At 36.0% G+C, this 15,685-nt stretch overlaps 1 protein-coding gene and 1 pseudogene across 7 annotated transcripts; both read right to left on the reverse strand.

Annotated features, from left to right (window-relative positions):
• Positions 1 to 2,284: 2,284 nt before the first annotated feature.
• On the reverse strand, positions 2,285 to 15,172 carry LOC18427646 (proteasome subunit beta type-7-A). 7 transcript variants are annotated; one of them, XM_020663261.2, is made up of 10 exons: positions 15,123 to 15,172; positions 13,144 to 13,348; positions 10,096 to 10,252; positions 9,297 to 9,438; positions 9,005 to 9,101; positions 8,830 to 8,899; positions 8,617 to 8,721; positions 3,581 to 3,679; positions 3,335 to 3,425; positions 2,285 to 2,685 (listed from the first exon to the last, which is right to left on the reverse strand). In XM_020663261.2, the coding sequence occupies exons 3-10, from the start codon at positions 10,237 to 10,239 to the stop codon at positions 2,612 to 2,614; spliced, it is 822 nt and encodes a 273-aa protein (XP_020518920.1). In that variant the 5' UTR covers positions 10,240 to 10,252; positions 13,144 to 13,348; positions 15,123 to 15,172; the 3' UTR covers positions 2,285 to 2,611. The 7 variants fall into 7 exon arrangements, with proteins under 7 accessions (XP_020518920.1, XP_011620929.1, XP_088705977.1 ...); XM_011622627.3 differs by having other exon boundaries at positions 13,140 to 13,348; XM_088849851.1 differs by having other exon boundaries at positions 13,144 to 14,917.
• Positions 5,525 to 5,773, reverse strand: LOC148780187 (U2 spliceosomal RNA; annotated as a pseudogene).
• Positions 15,173 to 15,685: the final 513 nt, after the last annotated feature.

Genomic DNA, 15,685 nt, shown 5'->3' on the forward strand with positions numbered 1-15,685 from the left:
CCACAAATGTGTGCTCCATTTTTATTTTTTTTGGTTGGGTAAAAGTGACTAGGGAGCAGGTACCCCCACCTGTTGTATTAATATGCGAAATAAATACAAAGTGTATATACAAGAAATAAGAATAGAATAAGAAGTTTATATGTACAAGTATCCTCACTACAGTGCTCACTTATGGCTCTTGTTGTGAGGGGAAAATTCTTGTGTTATGTCTCTCACCTCTCACCTCTCATTCTTTGGGAATGGCATGTGAATATATTTTTTTTCTGGGTGAGTCAGTGGCGAGAGGCCCTTTTGTAGGAATTGAACCGTTGCAAAATCTCAAGCGCTAACCAATTAAGCCCCAGCTCTTTTCCTACTATAATGATGTTTTGAATCATCTAGAAATTTACTTTTCGAACCAATTGGCCATGAGAAGTGGCAAATGAGTGAGTGTTAAATCTCAAAAACACTGTTTGAAAAGTGCGAAGTGGTCATGACTCTGATTCTACATTGGATTGTGAGAAGCCTATTTTCGGTATGCCAACGATGATGGTGAGAGGGAATCCAAGTGCCCCATCATCTCGCGCTACTTCTTTTGGTTAGGTTTGTTGGCCCAGAGGAAGGCCCTTTGGAGATTTTCATGGGTGTTGGTTGTGCTAGTATGATGCTTGTATATACAACAGCCGTGAAGAATGATTGGAGTGAGTTAGGTATTTATGACGCCTAATCTTCCTGGGTATGAAAGGGTTTCAATTTTCCAACCTTTAAGCCTAGACATAAATTTATAGAAAATGGTTATTTGTGAGCCTTCCTTACGTTTTTTAAGTTTGGAAAGAGTTTTATAGAGCTGAGGCTCTAAACAATCAAATTAAAGCTCACCTCAAAAATTTCACTATAAAAGGTTGTTTTGATACCTAAATATCCTCAAATTGATCATTTCGACATCAAGATACATGGACATGGAAAAAAAATATGGTTTTTAAATTTTGAAAATAGTTCATCTTTTAACGCATTTTTGGACCGACAATTTTCAAGATTTTCAAGTTTTCATAGATATGTTCAATCAATCTACACTATTTTTTAAGCTTTAAATTTTATAATTAAAGATAAAAATATATTTTAAGACTATTACAAAGATTTCTAGTATTAAAACCATATTTCTCGACACTATTTTGAAGGTGCACATTATTTTATTTTTTAGAGACTAGGCTCTATACAATTGGTACCCTTAAGATTTGTACCCCCTTTTGTGCAACCCTCAATTTGTTTGCCCTTGGATTTCTTTTAATTTCCTCACTTTCTTTGTGCTCGATATACATGGCGATGAATTCGAATGGCTTAGGGCCCCAGCCATCGTTCCATTTGGAATAGGATAGGGTTAATGTTTGAGAGAAGGTTATCAAACTCGTTAGATCCAGTGAGGCACGAAATTAAGGATGACAGGAGAATGAACCTTCTCCATTAAAATTTCTTTTCATGTGATAAAAGGTGGGGAAATATGAATCTCCTTCAATTTTCTGATAAAACTCACAAAATAAAATTGCCATCCTGCATGCATCAAATTAAAGGTTTAAGAAGATAAACAGATGGGTAAATCAGCTCACCTTTCAATCATCATCAATGCCTTTTCTCAACTTAGCTAAACCTTAAATGAAAACCACAAATTTTGCTTACCCCATCCAAATTTCATGTTTTCCCGAGAGTAGAAAAGCATTGATCGCACTTTAAGCTTGAAGCACAAATTTTGAGATGCTTCTTGACGAGAGGGCACTCATCAAAGGGACATAGGGACTTCAGAGTGGTTAAATGATGCTTCTTGACGGGAGGGCACTCATCAAAGGGACATAGGGACTTCAGAGTCGTTAAATGATGCTTCTTAACGAGAGGGGACTCATCAAAGGGACATAGGGACTTCAGAGTGGTTAAATGAGTGGTCCAACTTACGCCACACACAATCAAGTTAGCTTACTGATTTTGTTTTGGATTGCCATGCAAAAATAAAAAGGCAAAAAGGAATGATCTCACGTCACGCTAGAATACCATGTTTGTGGCATTTGTATAATCCCAAATTTTGCACTCTCTTTATCCTAATAATCAATTCCCGAAAACAACAAAATTCAACCCTAGATATGGTCAAAATATCCAACAGTGAATCTAAACCATTCATTTGACAAATTTCAATTTTTGAGACTTTACGAATTCAAATTAATTTTTGCTTTTTTAACATTATTGATCTAATAGTAACGAAAAAAAATTTATTTCCAAAGCATAGATCCAAACTTCCTACTTAAATGGACAGACCATATTTAAAAAACATTTTTTAAGGTGTGCTTTTTAAATGAAACACTGAAAGTAACCCATCACATTCTAATTGTCGTTTCCATTGGTTGCCCTGAAAGAACATCATATAAAAAAACAAGAAAAATATAACCATGGATGGGTTCGTCCTGAACCTGCAACACAAGAATATGAGTTCCGAACCACCTGAATCCTATGCATATTCAAAAATTACAGACCAATCCTCAAGAGAAAGACATAAAGAAAACCTTTTTTCTTTTTTTCCGGGGTGGTGGGGGGTGGGGATTAGGATACAAGACCCAAGATCCCCACAGTTCAAAAGAAAATGAAGAGTTTACTCTTCCATCGCATCCCCTTCAATGATCTCAACCTTCTCCTTCATAGGGGTGATCTTGGTTGAAAGAACCTCTGCAGTAAATAAACGAAATCCTCCAAATCAGTTCAAAGCGCCAAAGTTTTGTTATGTAGGAATGGAACTTGAATTAAATGCACCACATAAACATGTCCAAATCAAAGGTTTTCAGTCGAAAGGAAAAGTTTCCCTGGTGTATGGTATTGTGGTGTATAATATATGGTACACTATTGGTTGATCTAAGGGTGGCAACAGGCCAGGCAAGTCTGTGCCCTTGTCCCCATAGGGCTGCTGCAGGCCTAGTCCTGGCATTGTTAGACCCGGGCCAGGCCACATGTAAATAAAAAAATAAAAATAAAAAACAGAAAAAAAGTGAGCCGGCTCAGCACTAGCCGTAGCTCAGCCCTCGTGCCATAGTTTGTGACCCAGACCCTACATTTTTAGGGCCGGGCCAACCAGCCCATTGCCAGCCCTAGGTTAATCCACCATACATGAACCAAAGTTCTCAAGTACAGGCACTCATCAGGGAACAGTTAATCTCCATCTTTGGTCATCAGGAAATGCTAGAGTGGTGCATCACATAACCAAACACCCCTGGTGCATGGTATACTCACGCCCATTGAAAATACGCAATGTGAGCACATCGAAATATATAGACTGAAAGTAACACAATAAGACTTAGAATAAGCAGGAAAAATTACTCACCAGTTTGCCCTTTAGTGAAAGAATATCCCCTTGTACTGACATATGTCCGAGGATTTGGAAGCTGATGGTTCCTCAAATAGTCCTTGCCATCCTGTTTTGACAGGAATTCAACATAGAAAACCATGCATCAGCAATTCATACTGTGGCACATGCCCTCTCTTCCTCATGCCCCTCCCTCCCTCTGTATGTGTGCGTGTATGGGGGCATGCTCGCATGAGCTAATGGATTAGAAATCAGATTACAAACCTTAGTTATCACACAAACATCAACGTTGCTTCCACTACCCAAGTCATTGAAAATACCAGAACATATGGCATCACATACAAGTTTTATTCCTTCCTCTCTCTGCAAGGACAAATGAGTTAAATTAGACATTCACAGCAACTAAACTTTGAATTACATGTTATTTGAACTTGCATACACCATATCTACGAAAATAGAGTAAAAGCTTCTCCTACTAGTTCAACAAAAGAAGCAAACGAATCTTAGGGAGTGTAATTTGAAGACATAAGGACAAAAGGAGTCTATACTTGGATAGTAAGCTACTGTGAAGGGAATAAGAACAAAGGATAAAAGTTCAATGAGTTTTGAGCAAAGACTGAGAAGAAGATAAGCCAGCACCTGACGGCAATGGCTCTACAGATGAAAGGAGAAAGGAATACTAGCTTTTTTCAGGAGCAAGTACAAGACAGACATCAGAGAAGATACTGCAAACTGAGGTGCATAAAAGCGGTTTAACATCCCCACTTTGATCTCATGTGCAATAGTGAATTTCCACTAGGTTAGGATCAAAGTCTCAAAATGTTGTCTGGATGGGTTAGCAAGTAGGAAAACCACTAAATATCAACAGATTACTCAAGAGGGAATTCCCGATCACTTGGGAAATAGGTGAATATTTGAAGAAAATGAAAATTTCTTATAAAATTTTCATATTACAGACATGTAACCATGTACATGGGAAGTATGGCACTCTGACATTGATGTAAAACTGCCGATAAATTTATCTATGTATTTCTCAAAAAAATATTTAGAAAAAGTAACTAGCTTTATAAAAGAAAATTGAACTTCCAATTCTACCTCTCAATTATCTATGAAAATAAAAAGACACAAATACCCTAAAAGAAAACTAGAAACCCAAATAACCCCCAAAACTAAATTCCAATCCCCAAAAAAACTTAATTAAAAAAAAAAAAGCTAATAGCATCGATACAGGTCTTGTAAATTGTGAAGAATATTGGACCTTGCAAATTTAATTTGAGACTGATGTGAAATTGCTTTTCACTCTTAAATAAAATATTGCCAACCAAACAAAAAAAATGTTGCATACTGTGGAAGGGAGTATCAGACCAGCATCAGCACGGATTGATATAGGACCAACTCTAAGGGTGCTTTCTACTTGAAGGGACCTTACGGAGGAAGATATAGGATTGCAATTTTCTATTTTTAAAATGAAAAAAACCTCGGGCTGAGATGGCTTCCCATAAACTTTCTTCCAATAATTTCACAATATTCTTAGAACGTTATGAGGCAGTTTTTAATGAAGTTCTACGAGAAGGGAAGGATGAAAAAAGGGACGAGCAGAAAGTGAATGCGCTTGACCAGATAAATCCCCAAATCATAGAACGACAGATATTAGGGACTTCCAAAGTTTTTTTCTGGATGAGCTAACTATTCTATTAAGAGATAAGACAAGGAAAGGATTACAAGGTGTCAAAAAATAGGCTTCCCGCAAGCCGGGCACTCTATAAAAATAAGCTTCCCACAAATCAGGAGCTCTATACAAAAAAGAAAGGCTGCTGAACAATGGTGCAGCCCTGTACAAAGTCAGTCACCGAGACAGTGAAAAAATAACAAAGATCAAAGGGGACAACCAACGCCTTTGAAAACCAAAGAGAAAAGTTGGGGGCTACAAAAGTCCTGCCGCTGTGTTGAGTGTACCCTCCTTAGCAAGGGTGTTGGCTGCTGTGTTGGCCTACCGCCAAGTATGTCTCCATGAGACGACCACAGGGCCGCAAATGTGAGTGATCTCGTCAAAAATATGAACAAGAGCCCAAGGGATACACGAGGAGCCCAAGGGATACAGGAGGAGCCCAAGGGACACGGGAGGAGCCCAAAGCCCAGGGAATAACGTTCATGGAGTAACCCCCGACGATTAGATTGGATGTCCACTCAGGATTTGCACTCTTTTTTTAGGGGTGCGTCAGGCCCCTGCAGTAGTGCAATGCATGGGCGACGCCCAAGGGACCCACTAGTAAGCTAGTATGGTGGTCCCTCCCCCAGAGAAAAATTAATTTAACATCATGACGTTCATTGGACCACATATCAGATATTAAACTGATAAGAACTTAACATCATGAGGTCCATTGGACCACGTGTTAGATATTAAACTGATAAGAACAAATACTAAACTTGATCTTAGCCAAAAGGCGAAGAAGGGGAGAAAAATTCTTCTTACTAACATCAAAGAGGTGTCTGTCAGGATAAGCTTTCTCCTTAGACACAAGGTTTACTCATTGAAAGCAGATTGTGATTTCCACACAAAAAGCAAAAAGCTCAAATTTTGTATAGGGCGAGAGGGAAATGATTTGTAACTAGTTGATAACACATAACTTGTTTTGAACAATTACTGAATCTACATGGTGCCCTAGATTCAAAAAATGCCCTCTCCCATTTGGTAAGGGAAAATATATTTTAATCCTAATTCATAAGCACTAAGGAAAAAGAAATAGACCATATGCTTTCTCATTGGCATAAGGATTGGGCTTGGTCCACAGCTTGATACAGTGAAGGAAGAGTGAGGTGAGACTGACATTTATTTATGTGGATAACAAACTAAATCAACATGGTCTTCAATTTATGAAGTATATGTTACCTCATTCACGAGAGTATCTAAACATGGAACTGCACTATAGCCATACCACATAACAGACTTAGGCAACAAACAAGCCTTTCTCTGAACTACAGAATTACCCACAATACTTTAACATGAGTCAAAGGTCAACTTGAAAAATTCAATGAGCAAAGCTTTCAGGCCCGACTTGAAGAATGTGTTAGGAAAATCTCCTATCTCAGGTAGGTATTATTCCAACTCCTACTTTAATTGGCATTTCTTTTTTTCTTGAGGGGTCAGGCTGGGGGAGGGAGGTGAGAGGATTGGGGCATAATAGTGAATAACAGCGAACCAGCAGCCTGAGAGATCTAGTGATGGAGATGATCATAAGGAGATTAACATGTCAGAAAGTAAGACATCTCAGCCAAAGATGGCAAACAAGAAGGCCCTTTTGTCTAAACTCCAAAATACCGGTTTACTCAGAGGCATTAGACCGAGTGATCATAGTGGTAGAAACAATTGGTTTATTGCACCCAGATTTCTTTATGATGGGAAAGAGATAAAAAAGATTTTAAATAATGCAAGTATATAACAGTAATGCAAAAATTGATCTCAGGTGCAAACCACCTAAGGCACTTGGGTTTGGCACCCTACAATGTCCGAATAAAAAAAAACAAAAAAACCAAAAATCAAGCGACTCTTACAAGCCCTGCCCCCCTTTTGTAATTTCACCAATAGACTCTGGTGATCGGACCTCTGATTCGGCCAATTCAGAGGCTTACACAGGCTGGGGACCCTGGCAAGTCGAAGCCTAAGACCTTGTTCTCAAATACTAGTATATACGTCACATCAAAATAAAGGACTTGAGGCCAAAAATATGAAGGAACTCAACAAGGCTCTCCTAAAAATATAGGTAATGATGGGTGGTATATCCATGAAGAAATAGGCACCAACAAGGGGCTCTATCTTGAGGGATGAGAGATGGCTAGGAAGAGAAGGGAAAGGTTTCAATGCTTCCCCTACAGCATAGAAGTTCTATCCTCCCCCCACCATCCAGCCGTCCAATTTTGATCAAGAGAACCACTCACTATTTGATCTTAGATCCAACGTATCAAAGTATTTTAGTTTTAGTTTTTTTTATACAAGTTGTATGAATATGAAATTTGGTACATGCCATCTTCTCATTGGGGCGCACCTATAAAAAATATTAAAAATAATTTTTCAATAAAATATAATGACCAAAATACCCCTTGAAACTTTTAGGGGTATTTTGGTCATTTTATTTTATTGAAAATATTTTTTTATATTTTTCGCTAGTGCGAGTTTAATAGAGGAATGGATATCCAAAATTTGGTGTCAAAATAGTTTATAGAAAAAAATTAAAAATAAAATAGTACATAGACATGACATTGTGATTGGGGCCATCTTAGCCCTCCATTCAGAATGCAGGGTTGGATAAGGGCGAGGATAGAAAGCTTGCCCAGAAGAGAAACATGGGGAGGATATGGCAGACATGGCATTTCATAAGGTGGAAAAGTTTAATTGGAAATCTACAGTAAGGTGAGGAGGACATCATTTACGTATGGACTAATAGCATAGATATTTTGTATTATATTCATCAGGCAGTCACTTTAGGGGTGTGGGGTACCTAAGGTTCGGTATAACAGACAATTCTAAAAAGCATAGAATTGATCCAATTGAGGGTAGTAAAAGAAGTCATTCCCTTTGGCCTTGTAAAAGGCGGATCGTATTTCTGACACAGTGGTGGCAAATACACATGTTAATGACAAGGCAGTATCCACCATTTAATTGCTATTTATTTTCCAAGATTTGGGTAAAAACATAGACAGGACAATGATGGGGGACCGAGCTTGTGAGAAGGGTTTTTAACTTAATTGGAGATTCACATATATTCTTAGAAATACAACTTAGCTTAGAAACAATCTGCACATTTTTATCGTGAAGTTAAGAAAATGATAAAGAAACTACCAACGATAGTGTAAATAACAGAGGGAAAGGTCCTGGAACATCTTCCTCTGAGGAGGTCTGTGAAGATCTAGCTAGATTTTTACATAGAAATAAAGGAAGATCATCCTATTATTAAAAAAAAAAAAAAAAGAGGTCTCTTTGGGTGATTATCCAATGAGCAGTTCACACTCAAAAAAAAGAAGACACGGCAGCATGTGAAAGTCCTAAGGGAAAAGCTCTCAATTCGAGGTCTCTTCATAAAACTTTATCTCTTCAAAAGAACTGCAAACAATATTTAAATAATGAAAAACAAACAAGAAATATTGCTTTCAAAGATAGGAATATTAGCAGTTATAAAATACAGAAGCACGCACCTACTAGTGGTACGCTTAAGTAAAAGTTTCAAGCACTGTCAGATATTGATGAAATTTATCACAATCTGGATGAGAGAACATTGAAATGAAAATTCATCACCAGAACTTACTGTCATGCCCTCTTTGTATCTCGACTCAAACATCGCCATAGCAGCTAGCGAGCCAGAACCCATTGTAGCAAATGGAAGAGTGTCAGTTGATCCATGTGGATATATCTGCATAATATCAGCAACTGGTCACAGATTAACATTGCGACATGTAATTGACAAACATAAGAAGTATCATCAAATTCCAAATATTTTTGCAAGAACAATCAAACGAACCGTGTGAAGATGAGGTCCAGTGACATCAACACCACCAAGAACCAAGGCAGCACTTACATGTCCTTGGTAACTGCACCAAAGTATCACAACATCAAAATATAACATACCAAATAAAGCAACCAATGCATAAACGTCTAATAAAAAGGAATTCGTAAAATACAGATAGAAAGAGTACCTGAAAAGGTGAGACTTGAGAAGGGTAAGGGCTGTTATCACCCTTGACTCTCGGCCAGTAGCATAACGGTGTAGGGCAAGTTGAGAACTAACCATATCTGAAGAAAACAATAGAGCAGAATAAATTAGAAAGCGTCACAGTAATTTAAGCATACCAATACCATACAAGCTCGCTCTCTGTAGGGGTTTGTTACAATAATTAAAGGGTTAACACTAATAAGAAGCATCTATCTTGAACATAATCAGGTTCAAATCACACAGAAAAATATGAAGAGCGCATCATATGCAGTTACCTGTAACTGCCTCTGTATCAGCAGCAGTTCCCGCACCGCAACAATAAATGTTTGGCGCCATATAATGGATCTTTTCACAATTTTTATCACAAACAATGGGTCCTTCAGTTGCTCTTGTATCTGCCCCAAGAATGACACCATCCTGTCCATAAAAGAAAAGAATAAGTCACAGATTACTCAAATATGAAGGGATTATAGAGAAGCTTACCACTATGAATTAAGGCAATCACAAATTTCAAACTAAATAAAAAAGGTTGTGCCTTAATAATACTGAAAAATAGCACTTTCGCGATAACACATCATACTCCTTTTAGAAAATATAGATCCATGTAGTTTTCTCGTGTTTCTCAAATCCATTTCCAATAAAGAAAATAATAACGGCCAAGTCTGTCTGAACATAGAAAGCCTCTCCAAGGAAACCTCCTACGACTATTTACTAAATGGAATACGAACCACAAAATTGATACTCATTGAATCTCAGCCACGAAAAATAGAAATTTCAATTCACTTTCAATGAGTTCGAATGCAGCAGTTAATTTTTTAAAGATTGAAGGCTTAAGTTTGCCCTGGCCTCATGATTTCTTTCTTGTCTCAAGTTCTTATTTTGATAACAGAATACTCGAAACTTTACATTTCCAAACTTGAAACAAAAATATTCCCACCCACACAAGCTACATCCTAGTTACCTCCATACACACACATATTATTTTCGACTACAAAAACTAATAGATGTGTAAAAGAATAAACAGTGTAATAAGAATATTTGATATATATGTCACCAGAAGAAAAAGATATATACCTTAAAGACAAGCCCGACAATTGTGGTGCCAGTCTTCCGAAACTTGGGCAGCTCAGCCCCTTTCTTTACAAGCATCTCATTTCTTCGGCAGAGATCAAAACTGAAGCCACCCTTTGGAGGAACGTCAACAGCAGCCTTAGCCATTAATGCAATTAAGCTGCAAGCATACATATTGCATAAAATACAATCATGACAATGGAACCGCATTAGAAAGTATGCACCAGTGCATCATATGTAGAAGACTGAAAGTTCCGGAAATTAGACAATACAAACATATAAAGAATGCATCCATATAAAAGAAATATTTTTGATAGGAAAGATGTCCAAGACCCACTGACGTTAATTCTTTTGCAAACAATAAAGTATCCTATTGTGTTTTAAAAATCCTTAACTCATAAGAAAAATTTATAATTTGAGAGGGAAGATAATATTTATTTGTATCCTCCTCAAGGAAAAGAGAGCTTGAGATAAAATGCAATGAAAACTTCAACGATTTAGTAAGAGTACACGCCACTGTTGGAAAAACCAGGGGATCTAACCACTAACCGCCCAGTTACATCAGAACCAGCCATTGTCCGGTTCCAGTTTTGAGCGGTTTTAGTGTTCTAAATTAGAATTATAGGGTATTTAAAGAAAAAACATTCAAAAAATTGTATATAAATTCTCAAAAATAAGGAATTTGATTTGTAATGCATTTTTTAATATTCTTTACATTATGGTAAAGATTAAAAATCGTTTTGGTCATTAATACTCACTTTTATATTTTACCATCTTTTTCAAAAAAATTTAAAAATACCCCTAGGCAGAAATTGATTTGTTAAACTTCATTTTTTTTCTTTCTTATATGCTTTTTATATTTTAGTAGATTTTTTTTTGTATCTTTTTTATTTTTTTCGACACTTTTTTGACCACCCGGGACTTGCCCGGTTAGAGCGATTGAATTAGCCAGTTTACCGGCCAAAACTGCTTCCGGACCCATGTCTGGTTAATCACTCCGGTTCGATTTTGCGAACACTGGTCTGTGCAGACTTACACACTTACACAAAAGCAATATTATTAAGTGAGACATGAGACATACAAATTTCCAAGTATAAAGGCAAAATCATTGTAAGGGAGGCAATGCTGAAAATCTGTTTTGGAGTTAAACAAGTTTGTGGAACATTATAACAATACAGCAAGCTAGCATGGTTTACAAAGATGATGGAATGGGCTTCTATATGGGTAGTAAGGCTTGTTTGTACAACATTCGGAAAGTAGTACGATAACAATTTCTCATTTATAGATAGATATAATGTAAAACAGATTTGATATGTGTATAACTCATAACTTGCTTTAATAACATTCAATCTTCATTATAATGCAAAAATGTCATTAAATTTCATGTTGTCATACAGTCATAAAAGATTCGACTTCATATTTGTTGTGAAATATACTAACAATGTATTCGCAATATTGCAAACCAAATAACATTGGACTTGCATTGCAATCAACAATCACCAATCATACTAGTTCCTTTAAATTCCAAAAGATAACTAATTTCATTCGAATAGAATTCAAAACTTTGTTGGCTATCCAAGAAAACCACTAACACCATTCAAGATTAACCCAAAATTATTTATTCCAATAACCATATGCAAAAGCACTTCCTAGAACAACATAACCAAAAACATCAATTGGCATAAATTTTAAGGTCTGAAGTACAAATCCTCAATTATATTACCATAATCCAGTGAGAGGGAGAGAGAGAATTCAAAATGACAAGACAGCCAGGCGGATGCCCGCCCAGCCCAACCTCGTCTGAATGCTGAAGAAATTTTATCCTTTATTTTTTCTTGCTTTAAACCAAGCCCTTAATTTCCACTATTGAACTCGCACAATAAATAAAACCACATGAAACTCAGGAACATCAATGTCTTAGATTTGTAATTTGGATAAAACACATATATAATCAATAAAAATACAGGTACAGAGAGAAAGAGAGTCTAGACTACGAAACATGGAACTTTAACATGAAATCAATGGCAGCACAATTTACTTTGTAAACCCATTAAATCCACAAGGGTTTTATAAAAGATCCAATAGAATAAAAAAAATAAAGAAAAGGCATATGGAATTCATCAAAAACAACAGCTAGACATATAATTTGATATAAAGAAACTGACATATATATATTTGTATATATATATATATATATATAGAGAGAGAGAGAGAGAGAGAGAGAGAAAGAGTAAAATCTGTAATGTATAGTCGAAGTTTAATGAAGTACATGAAAGTCAATAGAAAGACAATCCAAAGTAAATACAAGAGTCACACATCATTCTTCTAAATAAATCACACAGTACCAAAAATACAAAACTCATCAAGTCAACAAGCAAACATGCAATTTTAAATAAAAGGACCCATATAAAATCAATAACACCTTCGAGAGAGAGAGAGAGCAATCATCTAAAATTGCAAAACAGGTAATCTTACTGACAAAATTCAATGGAGTACATGAATCAATAGCAATACAATCCAAAGTAAACCTCATAATGTCAGGACGAGACCAGTGACTGAACTGGTCAGGGCATTGGTCCAATCAGACTGGCTCAACAGGGCAGTTCACCGGGTGGACCAGTCTATGAAATTAAATAATTAATAAAAATAGTAAAACAAGGAAAATTTGGGGAAAATAAGAGAAAAAGAGGATAACATAAATTGAAAAAACAATAAAAATTTCATAGTTTCTTCTTCTTCTTCTTCTTTTTTAGAAATTTTAAAAATAAATAAATAAATAAAGAACCCAAACATATTTATTTTAAAAGCCCTTACAAGTTATAGTATTAAAAGCGAAAACCGTATATGTAAAAAAATTTAGGAATTTTCTACTCTTACAAATTGTAAAAGCCCTACAAAATAACCTAAAACTGCAATCAGCTATGAAAAATACAATCCAAAATTGTTAGAACCCTAATTTCCTAAAACCATAGTGGCAGAAACATATTTGTTATTGCATTTTCTAAAGTAAAATACTAAATATTGAAGTATGTTGAAAAAGATCTCACCTACCAACAGGGATCTCGCCGGAATCCCACTGTACTGACAGGAAAGCTCACCGTAGAGCTTCGGCTGAGGCTTGGCCAGTTGATCGTTAGAGAGAGAATCCACTTAAAGCATGAAGCCTCCTCTCTCTTAATTTCTTGATAAAGCCTTCCCGCTTACGTTTTAGCCAAAAGATACTGTACCCACGCGGGAGCAAACTATCCATTTGCTCCTTCGCGCGAAACCCCATTTACTGTTAATTTTGGACCCTTTTTTACTTCTTGTAAGGCCTAGTTTTTATGAAAACAAAGTAAAGCCTCATCTTGCATCCTCATCCAGAAAACACATTGGGATCAGAAACATCCATAATGGTTTTAAAATCAATTTTGAACACTGAATAAAATTTGGAGCTCAAATATTGTTCAAATCTTGTGGATCCATGAATACTTAATTTTAGGGCAAACTAAACAATTTAGATTTATATGTTACAATATGTATTATTTTTAGGGCTTTAAATCCTCTTTTTTTTCCACATGCATGGTCAAAGTCTAAGATGATCGATTTGAAGATTTTTTAACATAAGAACTCCAATTTCATTGAGTTTTGAGGTGAGGCTTTATTTATTTTGATAGGTTGCACTCCTATCAAAATATTTTCCGACCTCAAATTTTGGGGATGTACCAGCCTTTTAGATTAATCTCAAGAAAAGAAAGTTCTTAATGATATTCTCCAAGGTTTTAAAAAACAAATAGCTGATCTGGATTGCAAACTAGATTTCCAAGCATGTTGGCGATCCAGATTAGCGAACGGTTCATTACAAATTAAAAAAATGAAATAAAATAAAATAAATGGAGCTAGTTCTAAAAGTACATGTTGTTTTGTAAGAGGAACTAGCCCAGTTTGGCATTGATTCTTGATCTACATCAAATATCCGGATCTGTATTTTTTAAACCTTTGTACCTTCTATGCCCTTGAAAAAAAAAATCTTAAGATCGAATCGAAATCTTTCACGAGATTTACATGTAGAAAACTCAAAAATCAATATTTTTTATTTTGAAAATAATAATTTAGGGGCTTTCCAAATATTGAGATCGAAAAAAATCCTCCAAAAGTAGATCTTCTGACCAAGGGAGAAGGCATATTTTATGCACCCATACAATTTTTCTATTTTACCATTCTACATGGCTATATATAAAGAACAGGGTGTATATAATGAAAATATTTACCTTTGGTACGATGTAAAACCTTTTTTTGTTTTTGAAAAACGCAAAAGAAGGAGAATTAAGTGTATTTTCTAACCCCGCCCCGTCCACTGCTAAACCGGTTAGTGTGCTAGGCCCCAGCTCATAACCGGTTTACTGTCTTCCGGTCGAACAGGGTCCATCGCATCCGATCGGGTACTTATAACATTGGGAGAAAAGCAATTTCACTAGCTTAACATGCCCTAGTAAACGAAGGAAAAAAAAGCACCAAAAAAATCAAAAACTTCTAAGTTGCTCATAAATTGCATTATTTGGAATACATATTTTTTACTCAATCTTCCGAGTCCAAAACTCCGCATGTTAAAAATACAAGAGCATAATCTCACAAATCCAAATTCTGAATCCTGATTAAAAAAAACTATAAAGAGATGGAAAGAGAGAAGAAGAATGCGAAGAAGAAGAACCATATGCCAATCTCATAAACCCTAAAATTGAACAGATGCCCCTTAAATTTCAACCACAAAAAGATCCCTGAGACAGTAAAAACCCTAGTTCTGAACTTTATCTCTGTTGCCTATCATAGAAAACCATGTTTCGACCTACAATACGCGATAAAATCCCTAAATTACGCCCAATATGTGTACACAGGAGGCTCATATTTCTTAAATTTAAATGGAAGATCTCCAAAAAAATCATCTACACCAAACAATGAATAATGAAAAAATTTAATAGTTTACTAAATATAGGGTTTAGAATTAGATTTACTAAAAATAAAGAAAAAAGGGATTTTTCATTGAAACTGACCTTGAATAGTGCGAAAGAGAGTCCTTTTTTACTTTCGGCAAACAGTGATCGAATGCCCCTCTTGTTTGAAGGAAATAAGAAGCCTGGTCTCTTGGAGAGGAAGTTCGCTTAGAAAAAGTTGAGCGCGTACTTGAGCTCCCGCAGGAGCAAAACAGTCGTTTACTCCCACGGGTAAATGACCTGCTGGGGAAGTTTTCTTAAAGAATGGGTTTTTAGAGTCAGCTGACTCCTATATATATGTGGGCCTCACTTAAACCTATCTTAAAAGGGATTTTTAATCTAAAATTGTAGGGATTCATCAAGGTTAAGATGATCCTGAATATGAAATAAAATAAAATTTTAAATATTCAAAATATGATTTTTAAAAAAAAAAATATCTACACTATCTAAAATCATTTTAGCCCTGTGGGCTTTTACAAGCAATGCCCAAGATGGACGTTGGTGAGTCAGCGGGCTGTTGCACCTGCTGACTTATTCATAACTTTTCCTTTTTAAAAACCTAAGATTTTGGAATCACATATCTCAAAATAAAATTTTCGAAAAGGGAAATTTAAAAAATGTTG

The sequence above is a fragment of the Amborella trichopoda genome, chromosome 10 (genome assembly GCF_054954075.1).
Source record: "Amborella trichopoda isolate Santa Cruz 75 chromosome 10, AtrichopodaSantaCruz75HAP2 v2.0, whole genome shotgun sequence".
In the NCBI taxonomy this organism is placed as follows: domain Eukaryota; kingdom Viridiplantae; phylum Streptophyta; class Magnoliopsida; order Amborellales; family Amborellaceae; genus Amborella; species Amborella trichopoda.